This window comes from Muntiacus reevesi, chromosome 1 (assembly GCF_963930625.1).
Source record: "Muntiacus reevesi chromosome 1, mMunRee1.1, whole genome shotgun sequence".
In the NCBI taxonomy this organism is placed as follows: domain Eukaryota; kingdom Metazoa; phylum Chordata; class Mammalia; order Artiodactyla; family Cervidae; genus Muntiacus; species Muntiacus reevesi.
The window spans coordinates 60,289,585-60,309,168 of NC_089249.1; the positions used below are offsets into that span (position 1 = coordinate 60,289,585).

The 19,584-nt window shown below is 62.0% G+C and overlaps 1 protein-coding gene across 1 annotated transcript in view; it reads left to right on the forward strand.

The window, feature by feature from the left end:
• Window positions 1–2,523: 2,523 nt before the first annotated feature.
• GRAMD4 (GRAM domain containing 4) overlaps window positions 2,524–19,584 on the forward strand; it is a 63,445-nt gene continuing 46,384 nt past the window's right edge. The window contains exon 1 of the mRNA XM_065945516.1: window positions 2,524–2,710. Coding sequence (XP_065801588.1) covers window positions 2,682–2,710 — 29 coding nt within the window. The 5' untranslated portion in view covers window positions 2,524–2,681. The remainder of the gene's footprint in view (window positions 2,711–19,584) is intronic.

The window sequence follows — 19,584 nt, forward strand, 5'->3', positions numbered from 1 at the left end:
TTTGAGATTGCACCCGAGTATTGCATTTCAGACTACTGTTGACTATGAGGGCTACTCCATTTCTTCTAAGGGATTCTTGCCCACAGTGGTAGACAGAATGGTCATCTGAATTAAATTCACCCATCTGGTCCATTTTAGTTCCCTGATTCCTAAGACGTCAGTGTCCTCTCTTGCCATCTCCGGCTTGACCACATCCAATCCACCTCGATTCGTGGACCTAACATTCCATGCTCCTAGGCAATATTGTTGTTTACAGCACTGGGGTTTCACCACAAGACACACCCACAACCGGGCATCGTTTCTGCTCTGGCCTCTTCCTTAGTAACGACCTCCATTCTTCCCTAGTAGCATATCGGACACCTTCCGGCCTGGGGGGCTCATCTTCTGGGGTCACATCGTTTCACCTTTTCATACTGTTCATGGGGTCCTCAAGGCAAGAAAACTGGAGTGGTTTACTACTCCCTCCTCCAGGTAACCACATTTAGTCAGAACTCTGCACTGTGACCTGTTTGTCTACACAGCCTGGCTCATAGAGCTTCATTGAGTTACACGAGCCCCTTTGCCCTGACAAGGCTGTGATCCATGAAGAAAAAGCACTAAAATCATTAGTTTGAGATGTCTGTTTTTGTGATTATTCAGTAATCTTTTATTGTTCAACTACTTTTCCTCTTTCTATCCCCCAAGCAAAAACTGGTGTATATCTTGTTGTTGAGTTTCTGAGTCTGACTCTTTGCAACCCCATGGACTGTAGCCCTCCAGGCTCCTCTGTCTGTGGGATTTCCGAGGCAAGAATACTGGAGTTGGTTGCCGTTTGCTTCTCCAGCTAATCTTCCCAACTCGGGGATCAAACCAGCACCTCCTGCATTGTGGGTGGATTCTTCCCTGCTGAGCCAGCAGGGAAGCCCAAGGCTTCTCTCCTAACCTCTTTGGAACAAGTCCCTCAGAGGTACCCGAAAGGCTGCCATCCTAGGCTAAGTGAGTCTGCCAAATAAAACATAATTCTCAACTTTTAGGCTGTGCAATTTTTTTTCACTTGACACTTGCCTCAGGGAACGCTTCCGGAGCACTTGAGTTGGGAGCCTTGAGGACTGGATTGGAGGTGGGGAGGTGTGTTAGGGTATTGGTGTGGTTCGGGGGGTTAGCTGTGGATTCTCGGAGGTGCCTGGAGGACTCCTGTTGTCATCGGGTTTGGGGCAGAGCAGGGGAGCTGGGCTGAAGACACATAAAGCAGATGGGACCATCAAGGCAGAGCCCAGAGGACCCAGTGGAGGAGTGGTGGCTGAGAGGTCCGGTCGGACCTGGGGTCTGGGGTCTTTCATATCCTCCCACTCCAAGCCCCAGCAGCATCCCCCAGGTCAGACTTGGGTGAGGAGTTAATTGTCCCCCCACCCTCACCCCGCCTCTCGCAACCCAGGATGAGGACTTACGGTTTTAGCGGTGTGGTCCCCTCTACCTGTGAGCTAGCCAGCCTTAGATTCTGGAGGCTAGGGATGGGTAGGGTTCTCTTTGGTGGCGGGGGGGGGGGGGGGGGGGTTCCCTGGTGGCTCAGAGGGTCAAGAATCTGCCTAAAATGCAAAAGACCTGGGTTCAATCCCTGCAGCAGGAAGATCTCCTGGAGAAGGAAATGGCAACCCACACCAGTATTCTTGCCTGGGGAATCCATGGACAGAAGAGCTTGTCGGGCTACAGTCCATGGGGTCGGGTCGCCAAGAGTTAGACAGGCCTAGCTGTCTCCCCACCCCACCCGCACGGTCTCCCCGCAGGGGACAAGCAGGAGAGTGGAGGGTTGGTGGAGGGTATTTCTTGAATGACAAAGGTGCGTCTTAGAGAAAGCAGTCTAGATCCCGAGGAGGACGGGGAGTCCCCTCCCTTGGCGCGGGGCTCAGCCCTTCCCAGGTATGCCAGCCTAGAGTTAGTGCGTGCCCCGCACCGACCCCCCTCCGCAGGCTCTAGGTTCCCTCCCCTCGTGGGCACCGTGGCGTCAGGATAAAGGCGGTTTGGTCGCCACGGGAGGGTGGCCGTCTTGGACCCAGGTCGGAACCACAGGCGGTCCCACTGCGGCCGCCCCTGGGATGTGTGGCCGCCGGACGGCGGATGAAGGGACAGCGGCACGCGTGCCCTGGCGCCCGCCCTATAGACTCGCGCGGCCGCGGGACCCTGGGTGCAGGCGGCGGATGGCCGCCCGGAGGGGCCGCCGCGCGTCCGCGTGGGTGCAGGTGGCGGGGGCGCACGTGCGCCACCCAAACAAAGGCGACGTCGCGTGACCGCGCTCGTTCTCGCGCGCGGACTCGCCAGGGCAGGCGCGCCCCCGCGGAGCCGCCGCGCCGGGGCGGGAGGGGACAGCCAAGGCCGTGCAAGGGGGAGCGGCTCCTTTAAGGCGCGGCGCGGGGCGGGGCTAGCCGGCTCAGGTCTTGGGGCGGGGCGACGCGGGGCGGGGCGACGTGGGGCGGGGCTTTGGGCGGGGCGGCGGCTGCGCAGGCCGGGCCGGGGGCGCGCAGACTCCGCGCAGCGGGACGCGAGCGCGCGACCTGGCGCCGCCGCCGCCGCCGCCTCCGCGCTCGTGGCCGGGACCAGCGGGCCGCCGCCTCCTCCGGGCTCCCCGGCGCCGCTCGGCTCCCGCGCGGGCGGCAGGTGCAGCGCGGCCGGGCGGCTGGCGAGGGGGGCGCCGAGGCGGCGGGTGGATGAGAGGTGGCCCCGATCTCCGCGCAGGGTAAGCGGCGCGCGCGCGCGGACGCCCACTCGCCGGACACGCAGACCCGCTCGGGGGCTGGCCGGCCCTTAGCCAGGCCGTGCCCTCCCCGCGCCCGCAGCAGCGGCCCTCCGAGCCAGGACCCGCGCGGGCGCGCCCCGCACACACGCCCCCGGGTCCCGCGCGGCCTGGGCGCGCGTCACGGCCGCCCCCCGCCCGCGCGCGCGGGCCCCGGCGTCTCCGGGTCCGCGTCGTGCCCGGCCGGCCGGGGAGAGGAGGGCGTCCCGTGGGCGCGAAGCCTGAGACGGGAGGGTGGTCGGTGGGGCGCAGGTCCCCGGGTCCAGGCTGGGGCGCGGGTGGGCGCGGTGAATGTCGTCTTAGGAACTCACTCCTGGGCCACACAGGAGCGGTGGAGGGCGACCCCGGCCCCTCTGCCCCGGAGATGACCCCGCCAAAAAGTTGCCCTCCCCGCACCCCGCGATTTGCCCCGTCTCCTTTCCTTTTGTTCCGGACTTTTAGCTGGCGGGGCTCTGCTGGGGCCCAGCCTCGCTGGGAGGTGAGGCGTAGGGCAGCAGTCCCCAGCCTGGGCGTCCCCTGCCTCGGAGCAGGCCCTGCATCCCTGAGCAGGCCTACCACCAGGTGGGCTGGGGCACCTGTCTGTCCGGGGAGCAGCGCCCGGGCCTGGGCCCCGGGCCCTGGACCTGAGGCTTACCCGCTGGAAGCGGAGCCCGCTCTGGGGGTGTTGCCAGCCCTACATTTCCGGAGGCGGGGAGGATTTGGTTTGGGCGACACCTTTTGCAGCGCCGGGTTCCTTTCTTGCCTTCCTAGTTCTGTGCATCCCCCCCATCCCCCATAAAAATGGAGGTGCCTGGGCCCCAGCCCCCATCGCAGCCCCGCCTCAGGGCTTGTCTCAGGCCTGGGCCCGGCAGGATGAGCAGGGCTGTGCAGCAGTTGATAGAGAAGTTTGGGGTCTTGTCTGCATGGCGTCTGCTCAGTGACCTTGGGCAGGAAGGCCTTGAGCCGTCCCTTGCCTCAGTTTCCCCAGCGGTAAGCAGAGAGGGGGCTGACGAGAGCATTAGATGGCGTAGCCCCCACCCCGCTCCTGGACTGGACACACCCAGGGCAGAGATCCCAACACCAGGAGAGGCCCCGGAGCCCTCCCCTCCGGGTGGCTGTTGTTGCCCTGACTCTGCCCGTGTGTCCCAGGCCCATTTGGGGACACAGAGTTCGGCTGGGTGAATGTGTTCCAGGTGTTTGCCCTGTCCTCTGCTAGGATGAAACCACAGTCTCACAACAGTTAGCTGGGACCCCTGGGATCAGAGACCTGGGTAAACCTGCCACTCCTTTCTGCCGCCGCCCCTCTTAAGACTCCCTGCTGGTCCAGGTTGGGGGCCTGGCCTTCCTGACCTTCCCTCTGCCCTCCGCCTTGATGTTGCTCCTTCTGTAGCACTGTGGCCGTGGGCAGGGGTCTTGACCCATGATCTGGACATTGCTGGACTCATGGGGGCGGGGTGCGCCAGCTTGGTCCTGGGGCCTGGGGAGGTGGGTTCTCCCCTCCCCACCCTGGGGCATCTACATGGGTGCCTCGCCTCCTCTGCCCTTCTCTCTGCTGGGCTGCTGTGGCTGATGGGCTGCGGGGTGTGGCCGTCCCAGCGGTGTGGCCTGGGGATGGGCAGGGCCTGTCCCCATGCTGTCTGTCCGCCCACGCTCCGGAGAGGCATTTCCTGGAAGTGGCACAGGGAAGTCTCCGCAAGTGTCCTGCGTGATCCTGGCCCCCCTGAGCCTGCATCTCCCACCAAGGCAGGCAGGGGCCTTTCGTGAGAGGAGAACCTGCTGGTCTCTCCAAGCCACTGGCCCGTGAGGCGCTCCTCTCACCTCTCCAGCCAGGGCGGGCGTCAAGAAGCCGATGGTCGCCAGCTCCGTGTGACCTCTGCTTCCCCTGCCCTCTGGGGCCTCACCCTCGCTAGCCAGAAACAAGGAGCACTGGGCGCGTTTTTCCTGAATCACTGTTTCTTGCTGTCTGATGGAATAGAATAGCGGCTTGGGCATGATGAGCACAGTGTTATTAGGTTCTGGCGAGAGGGCTGTCGCCAGGGGAGGCCGCAAGCCTGAAGCGCGCTTCCTCTTTGTATCCGAGTATCTGAGCGATGTTACGGGTGACGGATCCCAGCGCCAGGCCCAGCTCGCATCTCATAAGTCAGTGTCATCCGAGAAGCGCAGGGCTCCCCTCGATGTTTCCAGTGTCTGACCTGTGGAGGTGGCTCTGAGCATCTGCAGATGGGTGGACGGGGACACTTGTCTGTCTCCGGTCATCTTGTGGGCGGCAGGGGGCCCCTTCCAGCTCCCCACACGTCTCGGTTTGGGAGTTCCCTCCTGAAGCCGACTGCGCCCGAGCTTTGCGCGGGGGTCGGGTTCCCGTTGTGGAGGGGTGTGCCTCCAGCCAGGCCCTCATTTCTGGGGCTGCGCCCTGTTTGGACCTGGGCTGATCACCCTTCTCGCTGGGCTTCTGGCGTTTGAGCCCTTGTGTGAGGCCGGATGGCGGGCTTCCGTGGAGTTGGCGTGCTGAGGCCTCACTGAGTGCCTAGGGAGTTCTGGTCCGCAGAGGGCATGCGCCCGCAGGAAGGGAAGACCCCGTGGGGGCCGCGTGACCGGCCTGTCCCCTTTCCTGTGAGATGGGCGGGGGGCTCCTCACTTGCCGTCCGCAGGAAGGAGACAATCTTAGAAGCCTAGTACAGGGTTGCTCCCCAGAGGGTCTGTGGACAGCTTTGGGGTGTGTAGCAGAGCCTTCCTGTTCTTAAAGAATTTAAAAAGGAATCGGGCGGTAATGAGACGTGGGCTGTGAAGGTGATGACAAGGAGGATTACGGACGCTCTGGCCCAGGGGGAGCAGCTTCTGTTTATGAGCCCAGACCTGCGGTGTTGCCACTCAGGTGGTGCTCGGAAGGCCTTTGGTCGGGGAACTGAAAGCTGGCTTGGGGGCCTGGGGCACCGCAGAGGGTCGAGGTCTGAGTTCTCCTCGGCTTTTGGTTGGTATGGCAGCGGTGGCTCTCCTTGGGTCTTTATCTTGGGCAGAATCCAGAAAACGCCCTCGTATTGGGGGTGAGAGTTCAGGTGCTGGCCGCTGGGCAAGGAGGAGGCCCGGGTCCCTGCCGGGGAGGCTCGCTTCATGACTAGGGTGGTGAAAGCCCAGCCAGCCCGGTGGAGGGGCGGCCTGGCCGTCGGCTCGGAGCTGGCCGCCGTTGGAGAAAGGCGATCGGTTCACTTGAGAACGTAAAGGCAGGCCGTCCGACTTCTCTTACAGACAGAGATGGAGCAGGAAAGGGAGGGTTTCCCTAATTAGAGAAAACCGTGTTCTCCGGCCTCTGGCGTCCGCGCGTGGACTGAACCGAGGGGCCGGGCGGCGGCTCGGGGCTGTAATTCACCACTAGTGACAGTCGCCGTCTTGGGGCTCTCGTTAAGACTGTTTGGCCTTTGAGTTATAATCAGGGTTGTGACTGTGTTTAAGCCCTGAGATTAAAGTCCCCAGCGGTTACACCGGCAGACAGGAAGTACTGGCCTGTCCAAAAAAAAAAGAACGGTAACAGAAATCACTCAGTTCAGCGTCAGACGTCGTCGTGCGCAGTGTGTTTCGCCCACTGCCCACGTGGTTCTCACAGCCTGGCTCTCACCCTTCCCGCAGATGCAGAGACATGTCCGGAGAGGCGGGCAGCTGGCCTCAGCCCGCAGGGAGCTAGGTGGCTCAGCCAGGACGGGAACTTGGGTTGTGTGACTCGTGGCTGCGCTCTTGATGATCAGTGGACTTTGTGGCGGTTTGTGAATGAAACATAAGGAGTAAGTCTACGGTCACGATGAGAAGTCTCTCTGCCTTCACAGGTGCGCTAATAGCAAGCGCATCTCTTACCCCAGGCCTGATCGTGTTCCCTGCACTTTACATGATTGATTTCCATAACAGCTGGAGCTTGGGGCTGTTATTAGCTCCCTCTTACAGATGAGGCAGCCTGGGCACAGAGAGGTTAAGTAACTTCCCTGAGGCCACACACTGGTGAGCGGCAGAGTTGGGTACTTCTTCCTAAGCTGAGTACCATACGCAAGGTGGGGTCAAGTGGGGAAAACACCTGGTCTGTCGCTGTGTGTTCTTGGGCAAGATGCTTAACCTCTCTGGGACTCGGGAAACAGGGGTCTTGGTGTGGAATACAGAAACCAGAGGCCCGAAAACTGGCCCTGGCCCAAACTGGCGGCATCTGCACTGCCTCCCCCAGGAAGGCCCTGGGTGGGGGCCCCAGCCATTGCGGCTTCCCCCAGGAGGAGGGTCGTGGTTACGAAGGGCAGCGCACCCCCCCCCCAGCACTGGCTGGTTTGGGTGGGGCACCCCTGGTTGTCCCCTGGGAGCTCAGACCACACCCCAGCAGCGACACCTGATGCCAGGCCTGGGCGGTTCCCTCTGTGAAGTGGGGAGGCCTGCAGAGAGCCTGGCTCTGTCCCTTGGCGACGGATTTTGGGGGGAAGGCATGCCTACCCAGAACCTCCCAGTGCTGCCAGACCCAGTTTGGGAGAACCAAGTGTGCCCGCGCCATCAGGGCCCCCGGGGAAACACTCACCCCTCTGTGATCAGGTCCCCCCCTCGGTGGGAAGCACCGCTGCCTCCAGCCCTTCCTGCGGGCAGGGGGCGGGGTACGTGGCACATGGAGGCAGGAGGCCTCCTAGTCCCCTGGCGTGGAGTACGGGGTGGGCACACCTGAGCCCAGACCTGGGTCCCAGAGGCCCAGCCTCCCTCTCCAGCCCTCCCCCCTCCACCTCGGTCGATGGGCGCCACCTGCAGGGCTGTTGGCACGGCAGACCCTTGCGTTGGGCACATCTCTGCTCCGCCCCGCCCTGCTGGGGAGGCCTTCCCTGGACACCCTGACTACAGAGCCCCCCTCACTTGCTGCCCCCTCCCTGGCCAGCCGTTGTCCTTCTCCCAGGAGGCAGGGGCTGGCTCCCCCGTCTGTCCTGTTCTCAGCAGCCAGGGTAGGACTGGGTGGAGGCGTCCCTTGCAATGAGCCGAGGCCATGGCCTTGCTCTGCCCTCGGGGGGCCCCTCTGCAGCCTGGCCTCCAGGGGCCAGCAGCTTCGGGTCCTGGGGTACTGGCTGTGGGGAGCCCACCTGAGGCTGAGCTAAGCTGGGGCCTGGCGGTGGGGAGGGGCCAGGCTCCCCGAGGGCAGAGGGCAGGCCTGGACAGTGAGAGGGGTACACTTGACCCAGGTTTAGTTCGCATGCCGTGACATCCACCCATCGCAAGTGCAGTTCACCGACTTCCAGCGGATCCACAGAATTGTGCAAGCGTCGCCACAATCTAATTTTAGAACGTTTTCATCACCCCGCTTCAGCAATCACTCATTCCCTCTTTCTCTCCAGCCTCTGACAACCACTAATCTGCTTTCTGTCTCCACGGATTTGCCTGTCCTGGACCTTTCATATCTGTGGAATCATAACGCTCTGGGGCCGTTGGACTCTGCTTTCCGTCACTTAGCGGAGTGCGTTTTCATCCGTGTGGCAGCGCGCAGTGGCAGAACTGTGCTGGGCGCCTCTTCTGAAGGGCAGCCTCTCTTCCCAACCCCAGGTGACCCTGGACCACCTTTTCTCATGAATCTGGGGTGGCTTTTCTTGCCTCACCAGGCACCTGGGGTCAGGCCAGAGTTCATGGCTGTCTGAGGACTCCTTGCTGGCACCATGAGCCATTTCATGTGACTCATTTTCAGTGGCCTTCAACACATTTAGCACTCATGTGACCTGCACACAAGTCGCTGCCTCCAGGAAGCCTTCCTGGCCTTCCCTTGCCCCCGCATTTAGGGCCCTTGTGCCTGTCGTCCTGTGTGTGGTCCTCTGTTTACCCGCCTGCCTTCTGAGCTCCTGGAAGGCAGGGGTCCCCCTTTTCATCCCTTCCCTGGCTGGCCTCGTTGGAGACAGGGTCTGGGGGTGAAGGGTTGCAGATGGTGGGGAGGGGGCGTGTTTGTGACGGCGTGGGTCCCACGGGGTGCTCTCTCTGGCTGCCCCGCCGTCTCTCTCACTTGATCACCTTCTGTTCGTGTGTAATCACTTGACTTTGCAACTCTGCGTCCTGTGTGTCCTGCTCAAGGGCAGGTCCGGGTCTGACTGTGGGTGTCCTGGGGGTGATGGTAGAAGCGTGGTGGGCCGCCCCGCCCCGCCCGCCCCACCTGCCCCACCTCCGCCCCGCCCGCCCCGCCCCACACTGAGTACATGCTGGGTGTTTGGTTTTCTTTTTTTTTTCTTTAATAATCAACTGTGGTTTTTAGAAACACGTTAGATTCATAGCAACATTACCGAGATAACACGAGCGTGCCCCTGTGCCTGTCCCTTCCCACGGCCTCTCTCATTACATCTTATGCCTTAGTGTGGGACGGCGTTACCATTAATGAATGAACCAGTGTGGATACATCGTTGATTGAAGTCTGTTGTCTGTTCAGATTTCCCTAGTTTTCACTGGATGTCCTTTTTTCTTATCCCAGGACCCTACCTGAGATACCATGTTATGTTTAGTTATCACATCTCTTCCCGGTTCTCTGGACTGGGACGGTTTCTTGGACTTCTCTTGTGTTTGATGACTTGACAGTCTTCAGGCATTTTTGAAAATGTGTTTATGTGTTTATTCCTGGCTGCACTGGGTCTGGGTTGCCGTGCGCGGGCTTTCTCTAATTGCCCCGGGTAGGGCCTGCTCTGTAGAGTGGGCCCTGGCTTCTCAGCACCGCGGCTTCTGGTTGCAGAGTGTGGGCTCTAGGTGCTCGGGCTTAGTTGCTCAGCAGCAGGTGGGATCTTCCCAGACCAGGGATGGAACCGCGTCCCTTGCGTTGGCAGGCAGGTTCTGAACCACTGGGCCACCAGGGAATTGCAATGTCAGGGGTATTAGGTTCACTGCAGATGCATCTCCTCTGGAGTTTGGACAGCTGGAACCCGCCTGTTGGAATTGGATGTTTTCCTCCGGGTTAGACAGGGGTTGTGGGTTTTGGAAGGAAGAGCAGAGAGGTGAAGAGCCTCCTCCCCCATCAGGGCACGTGCCGTCAACGTGACTGACTGGTCCCTGTGAAGCTGGCCGTGGTCGCCGGGCTGATGTAAACGGAAGCTTTTCCCTCTGTCAGTGCCATCTTCTCGGAAGGAAGGGAGAGGTTTGAGGGCAGGGTTGTCTGTGAGTGGTTTGGCGTCTTCTGAGTGGGGAGTTGTCTCTCTCCCTCGTTTATTCGTTTGTTCGGTCGTTTCTGATGTCAGTGTGGGTTCACGTGCGCTTATTTTATGCTTCGCATTCCAGCGCAGTGCCACTTTACTTCTTTTGTGGGTCCAGTTGTCCTGGCTGTGGCTGCCGGGAACTCCTCCAGGAGGCTCCTGGGTTCTGCTGACGCGCCCCCGTCAATGTGGGGCGATGTGGGCCGCTCCTTCCTTCCTCCTGACCCGACGGGTGCTCCCAGCCCTGGAATCAGCCAGTTCTCCTCTCACTGGAGGACGGTTTCAGAAGCCCACATCCGGGCTGGGCCCGAGCTCGTGGCTGCCGGGGCGGCGTCGTTCTGGGCCCGCTCCGCTGGCGGAGCGATGTACACAGTGTGGGTGTGCACACACCTGCAGCCGCTCCTGTGTGTAACCCCCCGTGTCTGCGTTCAGCGAGACGTGAGCTCCTTCTAGTGATCCAGCCTGTGGACCCTTCTCCGCTCGCTGATGAGTCAGTCTCGTTCCAGCAGTGGGAGACCCGGCCCCCCGTTCGCCATCCTGTGACATGACCCCTTAGTCCCAGCATACCTGCGGAGCGGGGTCAGCCTTGTCCCGGGCCCTGGGGAGTGGCTTCAAGGGCCGGAGTGCTGTGTGCACGCAGCTCCGGCTCCTCCAGATCCTCGCTGTTCGGCCCAGAACACGGGACGCTGCGTGTTCTCTGCACGATGCACCACCCTGCAGAGGCTAGGGGGCCGCTGCCTCCCCCAGGAGGTCTGCAGGGAGAGAGGGAACCAGGGGGCTCCCAGCCGTGCCCGGTCACCCGCCTGCCTGTGGGGACAGGCACAGTCGTGGCATCCCTTTGAAACGTGAACGCGGAGCCAGCTTTGAACATAGCCTGGAGACCCAGCCTCCACCGCCCGAGGAGAAGGGCTGCCAGCTGAACCCTTTGGAGCTTGACTCAGATGCTGGTGGGCCCGGGCACACACAGCGGAGCAGGGCCGGGGCTTAGAGGCCGGGTCCCTTTCTGGGAAGGAGAGGACTGGGGGAGTTCTGTTCTGGCTCCCTCGGGCCCCACGCCAGCTCCGGGCAGGGCTCCGTCCGCCCGTGTGTGGGCCTGGGGGTGGAGTGGGCTGCCGCTGGAGGCTGTTGAGCGGACCCTGGGCAGGTGGGGCAGTGAGCGGCGGCCGGGTGCCCACCTGTTTAGGGCCAAACTGGTGGGCAGGGGGCAGGCACCCTGGTCCCGGCTGAGGAGGCCAAGAGCAGACCCGGCCAGGGATTTGCTGGCTTCGCACTTCAGAGCAGAGGGCCCTGCCCACGTGGGCAGGCTCGGAAGATGCCTGGAGCCACGGCTGTCCCTCTTGATAACATGGTGGGGACCGTGGACAGGACCCCGGCTGGGCCTCTGTGCGTGGTTCAGCGTCCCGGCTCCCTCGCACCACGTGTCATGGGCCAGGCTGGGTGTGGACGCTGCCGTCTACACCTGCAGGTCACCATGTCACCCTCCCTGGGAGAGGCGGGGGCTGGCCTGGGTCAGTTTACCCAAGGTCAGCCCCTCTCCAAAGCTCCTGGAGATCCTGCTAGAGTGTGGTCAGCCCTCTGGCAGGACTGGGCTCCGGGCCACGCCGGGGGCGGCCACGGTGGGACATGTGGCTGACACGTGGCCGTCTGCCCCACTGCCACCCCCTCAGCTGAGCACCCTGAGAGCGCTCGTCTCCCCGCTGTGGGGCTGGGCCCTCACCAGGGTGTGCCACGTGTCCCCTGGTCCTGCCAGGAAGCATTGAGGAAGTGGGGGGAGCTGGCCAGGGGCTCAGTGGGTGAGGGCTGCCCTGGGAGTGAGTCCCTGCCCTATTGGAGGCCGCCTGCTGCCGTCCTGCTGGCCGGCTTCCCTGCTTGCCGCGCCCCCCACCCCCGCTGGGTGCCCCCACCCCCCGCTGGGTGCCACCCCCATCCCTTCTGCTTCCTGGTTCATGTTTGAGGGTCTGCTGGGCCCCCCGTGACGGCCGCGGGCAGCCGCCAGGGGATACTCAGCTGGACACACATTTCCCCGTCTCTGACTGCGGAGCTCCGGGCTGACTGCCGTCATCTGTGGGGTCACAGCCACCATCTGGGACGGGGTCTGTGTGCTGGGGGCGTGCCACACCCCTGGGCTGAGCCCGGTCTGAGCAGTGACGGCTGAGAGGGAAGGGGGGCCATGCCCGGAGGGCTCCTGGGGTGGCAGAGACCGGGAGACGGGTGTCAGCGGTGGCCTCGGGCGGGAGCTTGGCATTTAGAACTCCGATGCAACTTGACTCGTTGAGAAAACACACCGACCTCCGGTATCACCGGAATTTCCCTCCGAGAAGAACCGGGTTAGGATGCCCACGGGGTCCCACGGAGCACCACGCTGCTGATGGCTGTGCCTGTCACCTCGCAGGTGCGGGGTCCCGCAGGTGGGGCCCTGGGGGGCACGGGCCGGGGGCGGGCCGGGTGGGGGCCGCCGCCCCCGTCTCTGCAGGCTGAGCCTTGCGGTGTCCCCCTCCCCGTTCCCCTGGGCGTGCCCCTGGGGTCCTGTGCCGGCCTCTGCATCCAGGTTAGGTGTCCAGAGGCTGGTGTCTGCAGCCCTTTCCGAGTCCATCCAGAGAGGAAGGTTGGGGGGAGACTGCCTGGATGGGAGTCCCCCCCGTCCCCGCCCCGAGGGCCTCCCCGTGCTGCCTGCTGTGGGGGTGTGTTCCCCTGCGGCTTGCCCGGAGGCCCTCCCCACCCCCATCCTGTTAGGTGAGTACCTTCTGGATCAGGAGGAAAAGCGTCCTGTTTCACCACCACTGTTTGAGGCGGCCAGGAGATGTGTGGACACGTCAGCATTTAAGAGTCGGGGAGGGCTGGAGGGGCGGGGTGGTGGCAGGGACCCATGGGTGCTGGATCGGGAGGGGGGATTTCGAGGACTGAGGTTCATCCTGCTCTTCAGCAGATGTGTGGCTTCACTGCCGCCAAGCAGGTTTGGGGGAGAGGAAGTAAAACATGAGTCAACAGGCAGAGAGCCCTGGGCTCGAGGTGGGGTCACGGGCGGAGCTGCTGGCAGGATGGCCCGGGAGGGCGGGCCAGGCTGCAGGGACCACCCTTGTGCCTGCTGCTTCCGCTGTGGCAGCCTTCGTCCCCGGGGGACGGTGACCAGTGATGGTCTGGGGGGCGAGGTGCTGGACATTGCCTCTGAAGCTGGACATCTAGGACCGTGACTCTGGGGCGGGCAGGGCCTGGCACGCGTGTCTGCCCCAGTAACCCTCGTGGGCTGCCAGCCTCGAGTGCCTGCCTGCAGGTGGGGAGGACAGAGCGCGCCCGGGAGCCCACGTGACCGCCCCCATCCCCGCCTCCGCCTGGCAGGCAAGGAGCGGAGGCCTCTGGGGAGGCCCCCTGGCAGCGCCCGGAAGAGGGGTCAGGCCTCCTGGGTGCCAGGGTCCGTCCAGCATCGGTGAGAGGCCAGCCTACTGGAGGCGGGAGGAGAGACACAGCTGCTCGCCAGCTATGAGGAGCCTCAGCTGATGGTTGGCATCAGGCAGCCTCCTCTGCTGTGGGGGAACCGCCTGTCTTCAAAGGAGCCCGGGGATGTCGGGGCCCCCTCCTCACCGGCCCAGAGGGACAGTGGCGGGGCCCGGGCTGGCCAGGGGGCATCAGGCGGGCGAGGATCCCCCTCGGAGGGGCCAGGGGGTGTCTGTGGATGGCTGCCACCCCCACGGCCACCCCGGAAGGGGCCGCCTTGTCCCCGCTTGGCAGATGAGTGAGTGGGAGTCAGAGTCCCGCTAAGGGGCTGGCCGCTTGCTGCCCACAAGGCCCACGGCCTTGTCCCTGGCTGACGTGCTCACTCCTGTTGGGTTTGAGTGTTTCTGAAGGTCAGAGCTGTCCTCTCTGGTAAGCACGTGGGGCCTCGTGTAGACCCGTAACCCTTTGCCCCTGGTCCCCTCCTCCGGGCTCTGGGTGACCCACCCCCACTTTCTGTGTGTGCCCAAGGGGCCTTACCACCGCGCCCACCTCTGGCCCACAACAGCCGTTCAGTTGCAGGTGCCAGGCGCCCCCAGCCTCCTTAGCCGGCTCCACCTGGCACATGAGGTGGGATCCCGGCACGTGGGATCTAGCCCCCCGACCGGGGACGGACGTGCAGGGTCCTAACCACGAGGCTTCCAGCTTAGAGAAGCTGCAGGGGCAGGCGGGGGCCCGGCCGGTGGCCGAGGTGGGTAAAGGTGGTCCTTCCTTATCTGGGTCATGCAGGTGGGAAAGCCTCTTCCTCTTGGTTATCTGATTCGGGACGGAACTGCTGCTGTATCTGATGGTGGACCATGTGGTTTGGGCCCACGTTGACAGATCTGAACGGGGCCAGGCTGACGTCCCTGGTTAGACCCCCGAGAGGCCTACCTGCCCCGCCCGCCACGAAGGGAGGGGGCGGGCCAGGGCGTTGATGGGACACTTAAGCGTGTGCCCAGCGCTTGGCCGAGGGCATCAGGGTGTGCTGGGGGTGTGCTGGGGGACCAGCTGGCGCCTGTCCCCCCCCACCTTGCTTACTTGAGTTGACCATCCGTCTCGTTTTAAGTTACGCGAGTGTGTATCTTTGATAATTAGCTCCTTAACTTTCTGATTAGAAATACGAAGTAGGGCTTTCCCTGGTGGTTCAGCGGTTAAGACTTTGGCTTCCAGTGCGTGGGGTGTGGGTTCAATCCCTGGTCGGGGAGCTGGGATCCCACATGCCTCCTGGCCGAAAAACCAAAATGTGAAAAACAGAGACAGTATTGTAACAAATTGCATAAAGACTTTAAACATGGTTCCTATCAGGAAAAAAAAAAATCTAAAGAATCAGAAAAAAAACCTAAGAAAGCACAATCACTGGAGTGAGTTGTTGGCCCTGGGTCCTTGGAGCGAGGACGCCCAGCCCAGGCCTCACGCGGACCCGGTCACTCAGGGTGGGGCCCGGCCGGGTTGGGTTTCTCTCCTGCTCGTGTTCACTGTTGGGCTGGGAGCAGACAGGGAGGGCCGCTGCCTTCTGCACCAGCAGGTTTCCTTCCTGACGGTCTCTGCATTCCTTGCACGCGTGCCCAGTCATTTCAGGCGTGTCCGACTCTCTGTGACCCCGTGGACTGTGGCCCGCCAGGCTCCTCTGTCCCTGGGACTCTCCAGGCGAGAATACTGGCGTGGGTTGCCATGCGCTTCTCCGGGGATCTTCCCGACCCAAGGATTGAACCCCGCGTCTCTTACGTCTCCTGCGTTGGCAGGTGGGTTCTTCACCACTGGCGCCACCTGGAAGCCCTAGGCTTACATTTCTCAGACCAGCCCTCCCACTGGCTGTAACAGTCAGTCCAGTCCTCAGCCAGCCCAGGACGCGGCTGGCACCACGGGAGGGTTCTGCAGGCCCCTGCGTGTCTCTGGTCTGCACACACAGGCTGACCCTGCTCTGCTGAGTTTAAAACTCCTGGCAACAGAAAGAGCCGGTGATGACCTATTTATAAAGTATTTCAGAGTCACTTGCATGAATATTTCGTCCTAAATTCTGTGTAATTAGAAGATACAAACCCTACTCTGGGATTATTTTTGTGTACCAGCACAACCTAAATTAGAATTCTCTCCGTGTGGGTTTTTTAAAAAGAAATCATTGCAACAAAAACATAAAGGAATCGATTTTATCTTCACTCTTTTCAGATGGTTACAAATACTGTTTCTGCCTGAGTAACATGGAAACCTTGTTGCCTGGTTTGCAGACCCTTGTCTTGACCCAGGGGCTTCCCTAGTGGCTCAGAAAGTGAAGAATCCGCCTGCAGGAGACCCGGGTTCAATCCCTGAGTTGGGAAAATCCCCTGGAGAAGGAAATGGCAACCCACTCCAGTATTCTTGCCTGGAGAATCCCACTGACGGAGGAGCCTGGGGGGCTACAGTCCGCAGGGTCCCAGAGGGTTGTACACGACTGAGCGACTAACACACAGACTTCACCCCGAGCAGAAGTAAATCTCGTGGAGACGTTTAAAAACTCCCTGTGAATTCTGACTTGAGGCTGAATTCTGACAAGCTGTGGCTGGATTCCCACCTGCCAACTCTTTTTTTTTCCCCCTAAACACAGCTTCAGCCAGAAGTTTCCCTGCAGGTGAGCAGGGCTGTGAGCATCCTTAACGTGAGGCCTTCAGGAGGACGCAGTAGAGGGATGTGAGGCTCTGATCCCTCCAGCAGACGGTCCGGGGGCCTCTCAGCTGCTCGGCCGCCGGACGCGGGGGGCAGGTTGCAGGACGCGCTGCCTCCGAGACCGGGTTTCCGGAGCGGCGTGTGTGGGCCTCGAGGAGACTTTTCAGGGGAGACTTGTGGGCCAGATCTTCTTTTTTCCCTGTCTTTGGACCGCAGGTGCGTTGAATTGGAGACGTCGTAGCCCTTGGGTCACGGTCTGCAGCCTTTTCAGGTCCTGCAGGACCTCTGGTCTGTTTAGTTAGTGACTTTTAATGTAACAGGCACCCTCGAGTTCCCCGCCTGAAGCTGGGGCCTTCCGGATTCCCCCCCGCCCCGCCGTCGCTGAGCCTGAGACCTCAGCCGTGTGCCCCCAGCTCCCTCGTCTCCGGGGGCTGACACCCCCCCCGTGTGCACCCCCAGCCTGAGCCACGCAGGCGGTCACCAGGGGAGCAGCTCTCCTGGCTCCCCGCACCCGGGTCATCGAGGGCTCGCTGTGCTCTCGGGGGGGCTGAGATGCGAACGCAGAGCACCCCCGGCCTGCAGCACCGCCCGGCACTGCCCGCCCCGCGGGGGTGACGGGCGATGGGCCCTTTGCCCACGGCCAGCGGCCGAGCCGGGCCTCCCGGGTCTCTGGTGTGAGATGCTCCTGCTGCCCTGTTCATGGGCTCATCCGGGAAAGGGGCGGGCGGGCTGGGGCCTCGCGGTGGGGAAGGTTGAGCCGGCCTCCTGGCGAGGGGCCCGGCCACCCCCTGCCCTTCGCGTTGAGCCCGGGTCCCCGGCGGCTGGACTGGCGGGCAGGGCTCTCGTGGACACGGTCGGGTCACGCGCGCGGTTCCAGCGCTCCGAGTGGGGCTTGGGGGCCGGGTGGCCGCAGCGTCCCTCACGCCTCCCCCGACAGGCCGCTGGGTGCCCAGCCCAGCTCCCCACGACGAGACCCAGCCTTCGGCTCTTCCCTTTTCCATCGCGGGGATGGGCCAGAGCTGTCAGCCTGCCCAGGTGCGTGTGAGGGTCTGACGGAGGTCCGGGAAGCCTCTGCTGAGGGGTCGCGGGTTGCTGCCGCAGCAGCTGTGTGGTAACTGCGGGCGCCTCACCCCTCTCCTGGGGGCGGGGGGCGGTGCCAGGGTGCTTGGCAGGGCTTTGTGGGTCTTCCTGCCTTCTCCGCTGAGCCAGTTGGTGGGATTCTGTTCCCTTTCAGAGTGGAGAGGTGAGGCCCGGAAGGCAGCCTTGTCTTGTCATCTCAGGGCCTTTCCCACTGTTGCCCAGGCCTCCTGATTGAGCTGCAGGCTGGCCCAGCCGCCTCCCCAGGTGGGACTGGAAACCTGTCCGTCTGGTTAAGCCAGGCGTCCATGCCTGCTCTCCCCAGGTCCTGCCCTCCCTGGGGAATCCAGGGCCAGACCTTCCGGCCCCTCAGCTGGCCGTAGTCTGGGAGGGTTCTGAAGTGGCTCCGACCAACGAGCAGGTGCTCTGGTGCTCTGATGCTGGTGGCCTGGCCGGGTGTGGGCGCGGGAGCCCCCTGGGCAGACCAACCTGGCCGCCCAGGGCCGGCGGATCCCGGCAAGGTCAGGAGCCTGGCGCCCGCAGGCTCCCCAGGATCTGTTTCCGTGGCGTGTGGGGTTTTCCTCGAGAGGCGATTGGAGCCCCCGCGGTGAGGACGTGTGGTGAGCTGAGCTCTGACACGGGTCTGGGGGAACCCCTGAGTGAGCGCCCTCGGGTTTCTGACGGGTTTAATTAGGACGAAAACAAGGGCAGCTGTATTTGCAGGCTACTCTTCTGGGGGCACGTTTATAGAGAGTGGAGACTTTTATCCATTTTATCTGCTTTCGCAACTCGTCTTTCGGATGCAGCAGGACGTGGCGTATTCCGATGAGCATGATTTTTTAGTGCATTAAGGGTTTGTCAGTGGCCGTGTTTTTGCGGTCAGGCTTTGAAAATGCTAGGGAGCTGTTTGACTCTCTTCTGCCGCGGCAGGTGGAGTCCGGGAACGCGGTGTCGGGGGGGAGGCGGGGCGGGGGTGGTCTCTGTCTTGCTCACTGGTTTTCCTTGCCCGAGGATTCTAACTGACAAGGTGTGGGGCCCTGTCTGTGCACCGCCTGACACGAGACCCTTTACATGCCCCTGCCCTGCTTACGATGAAGCGCCGTGACACAGGCCGTGCGGGGACGGCCGGCTGAGAGGTGGGGTCAGGACAGGACGCCCCGAGACTGCCGGATCCCCCGCAGATTGGTGGAACCTGGGGCACCAGTCCTGTGTGGTCAGTCCTGCCCTGGAGCTGCCGAGGGCACCGGTGGAGGAGCCTGTGTGTGTGAGCAGTCGCATCGTTAGTTATGTAGGACGTAGACAGCTGTTAGCTTTTCAGACCTTGAGCCATCGTTTTCAAGCTATGCTGTGGGTTGTTAAGCGCTGATGTCTCCCAGTGCTGTAACCTGCACTTCGTGTCGTCACTCGGTTCTCCGGAAGACGGAGCTGAAAGTGTGTGCACAGTTGAGCTGCCTGGAGCCTCGTAGCCACATAGGCCAGTGGTTTCCGCCACGTCTGTCCTCCCAAAGCAAGGACTCACTCTGCTTTAATCCCCCGTGCAGGAAAGCGACTGTCCGAAGGCGCTGTCACGTGGGGCCCTCCGCTCGAGGCTGGGTCGGGAGAATCCCAGGTGCGTCTTGCTACCAGCGATGCGCTCTCCCTGTGGAATTGCAGGTAAAGTGAAGAGTTGCAATCTCAGCTGTCAGGCTCTGGGAACGGCTTGCTGTTTACAAGATGATTTGTCCCAGGGTCCTGCAGACGGAGGAACCCTGTAGCCACCGAATCGTTCTTTCCAGAGCACCTTTTTTGGAAATGGGATATTGCCTGCCTCGATTTCTCCAGGCGGCAGCACCGGGGGTCGGAGAACCCCGACTCCAGCTTGTAACTGTGCTGCCTGCTCTTTCCCCTGTTGGAAATTGAGCTAGGAAATTTACAAGTGCTGATTTATTAAAAACTGCCCACTGCAAACCCACTACACGTTAACATAAATAGTGTAATTTTATTTTTTTTTAAAGTCAGTAGTTTTCCCCAAATGGGGGAAATCAGTGAAGGGTTTTGCAGGTGGTGGTTTTTGCAGGCCTTGGCAGGGTCTGGTCGACTGAAGATGGCTGGGTTCTCCGGTCCCCACCCCACCCCCGCACCCATCAGCAGGACCAGTCTGGGAAGCACATGGTGTGTCAGGATTGCCGCTCAGTAGGTCTGGCCTCCTGGGTGTCCTGAAAGCATCTTGGGGACCCCCAGGCTCCTGGACCACGCTCTGAGCAGTGGGAGAGAGAAAGGTCCCTGCCGTGCTGAGTGAGGGCTTCTTTTAGTTCTTTCTCTGTTTCGTTTGAATCCTTCCTATTTCTTTCATTTTAAAAACCTTAATTTTGAACCTCGTTGACATGGTCTGGTCCACACATGCAGGAAGTCTGTTCAGAAGGGGCTGAAGCCACCACCGGGTCTCCGTCCCGCATGCCCCCTCCCCCCACGTAGCCCCAGAACTCGGGTTGGGGGACACCCACGCTCAAGGAC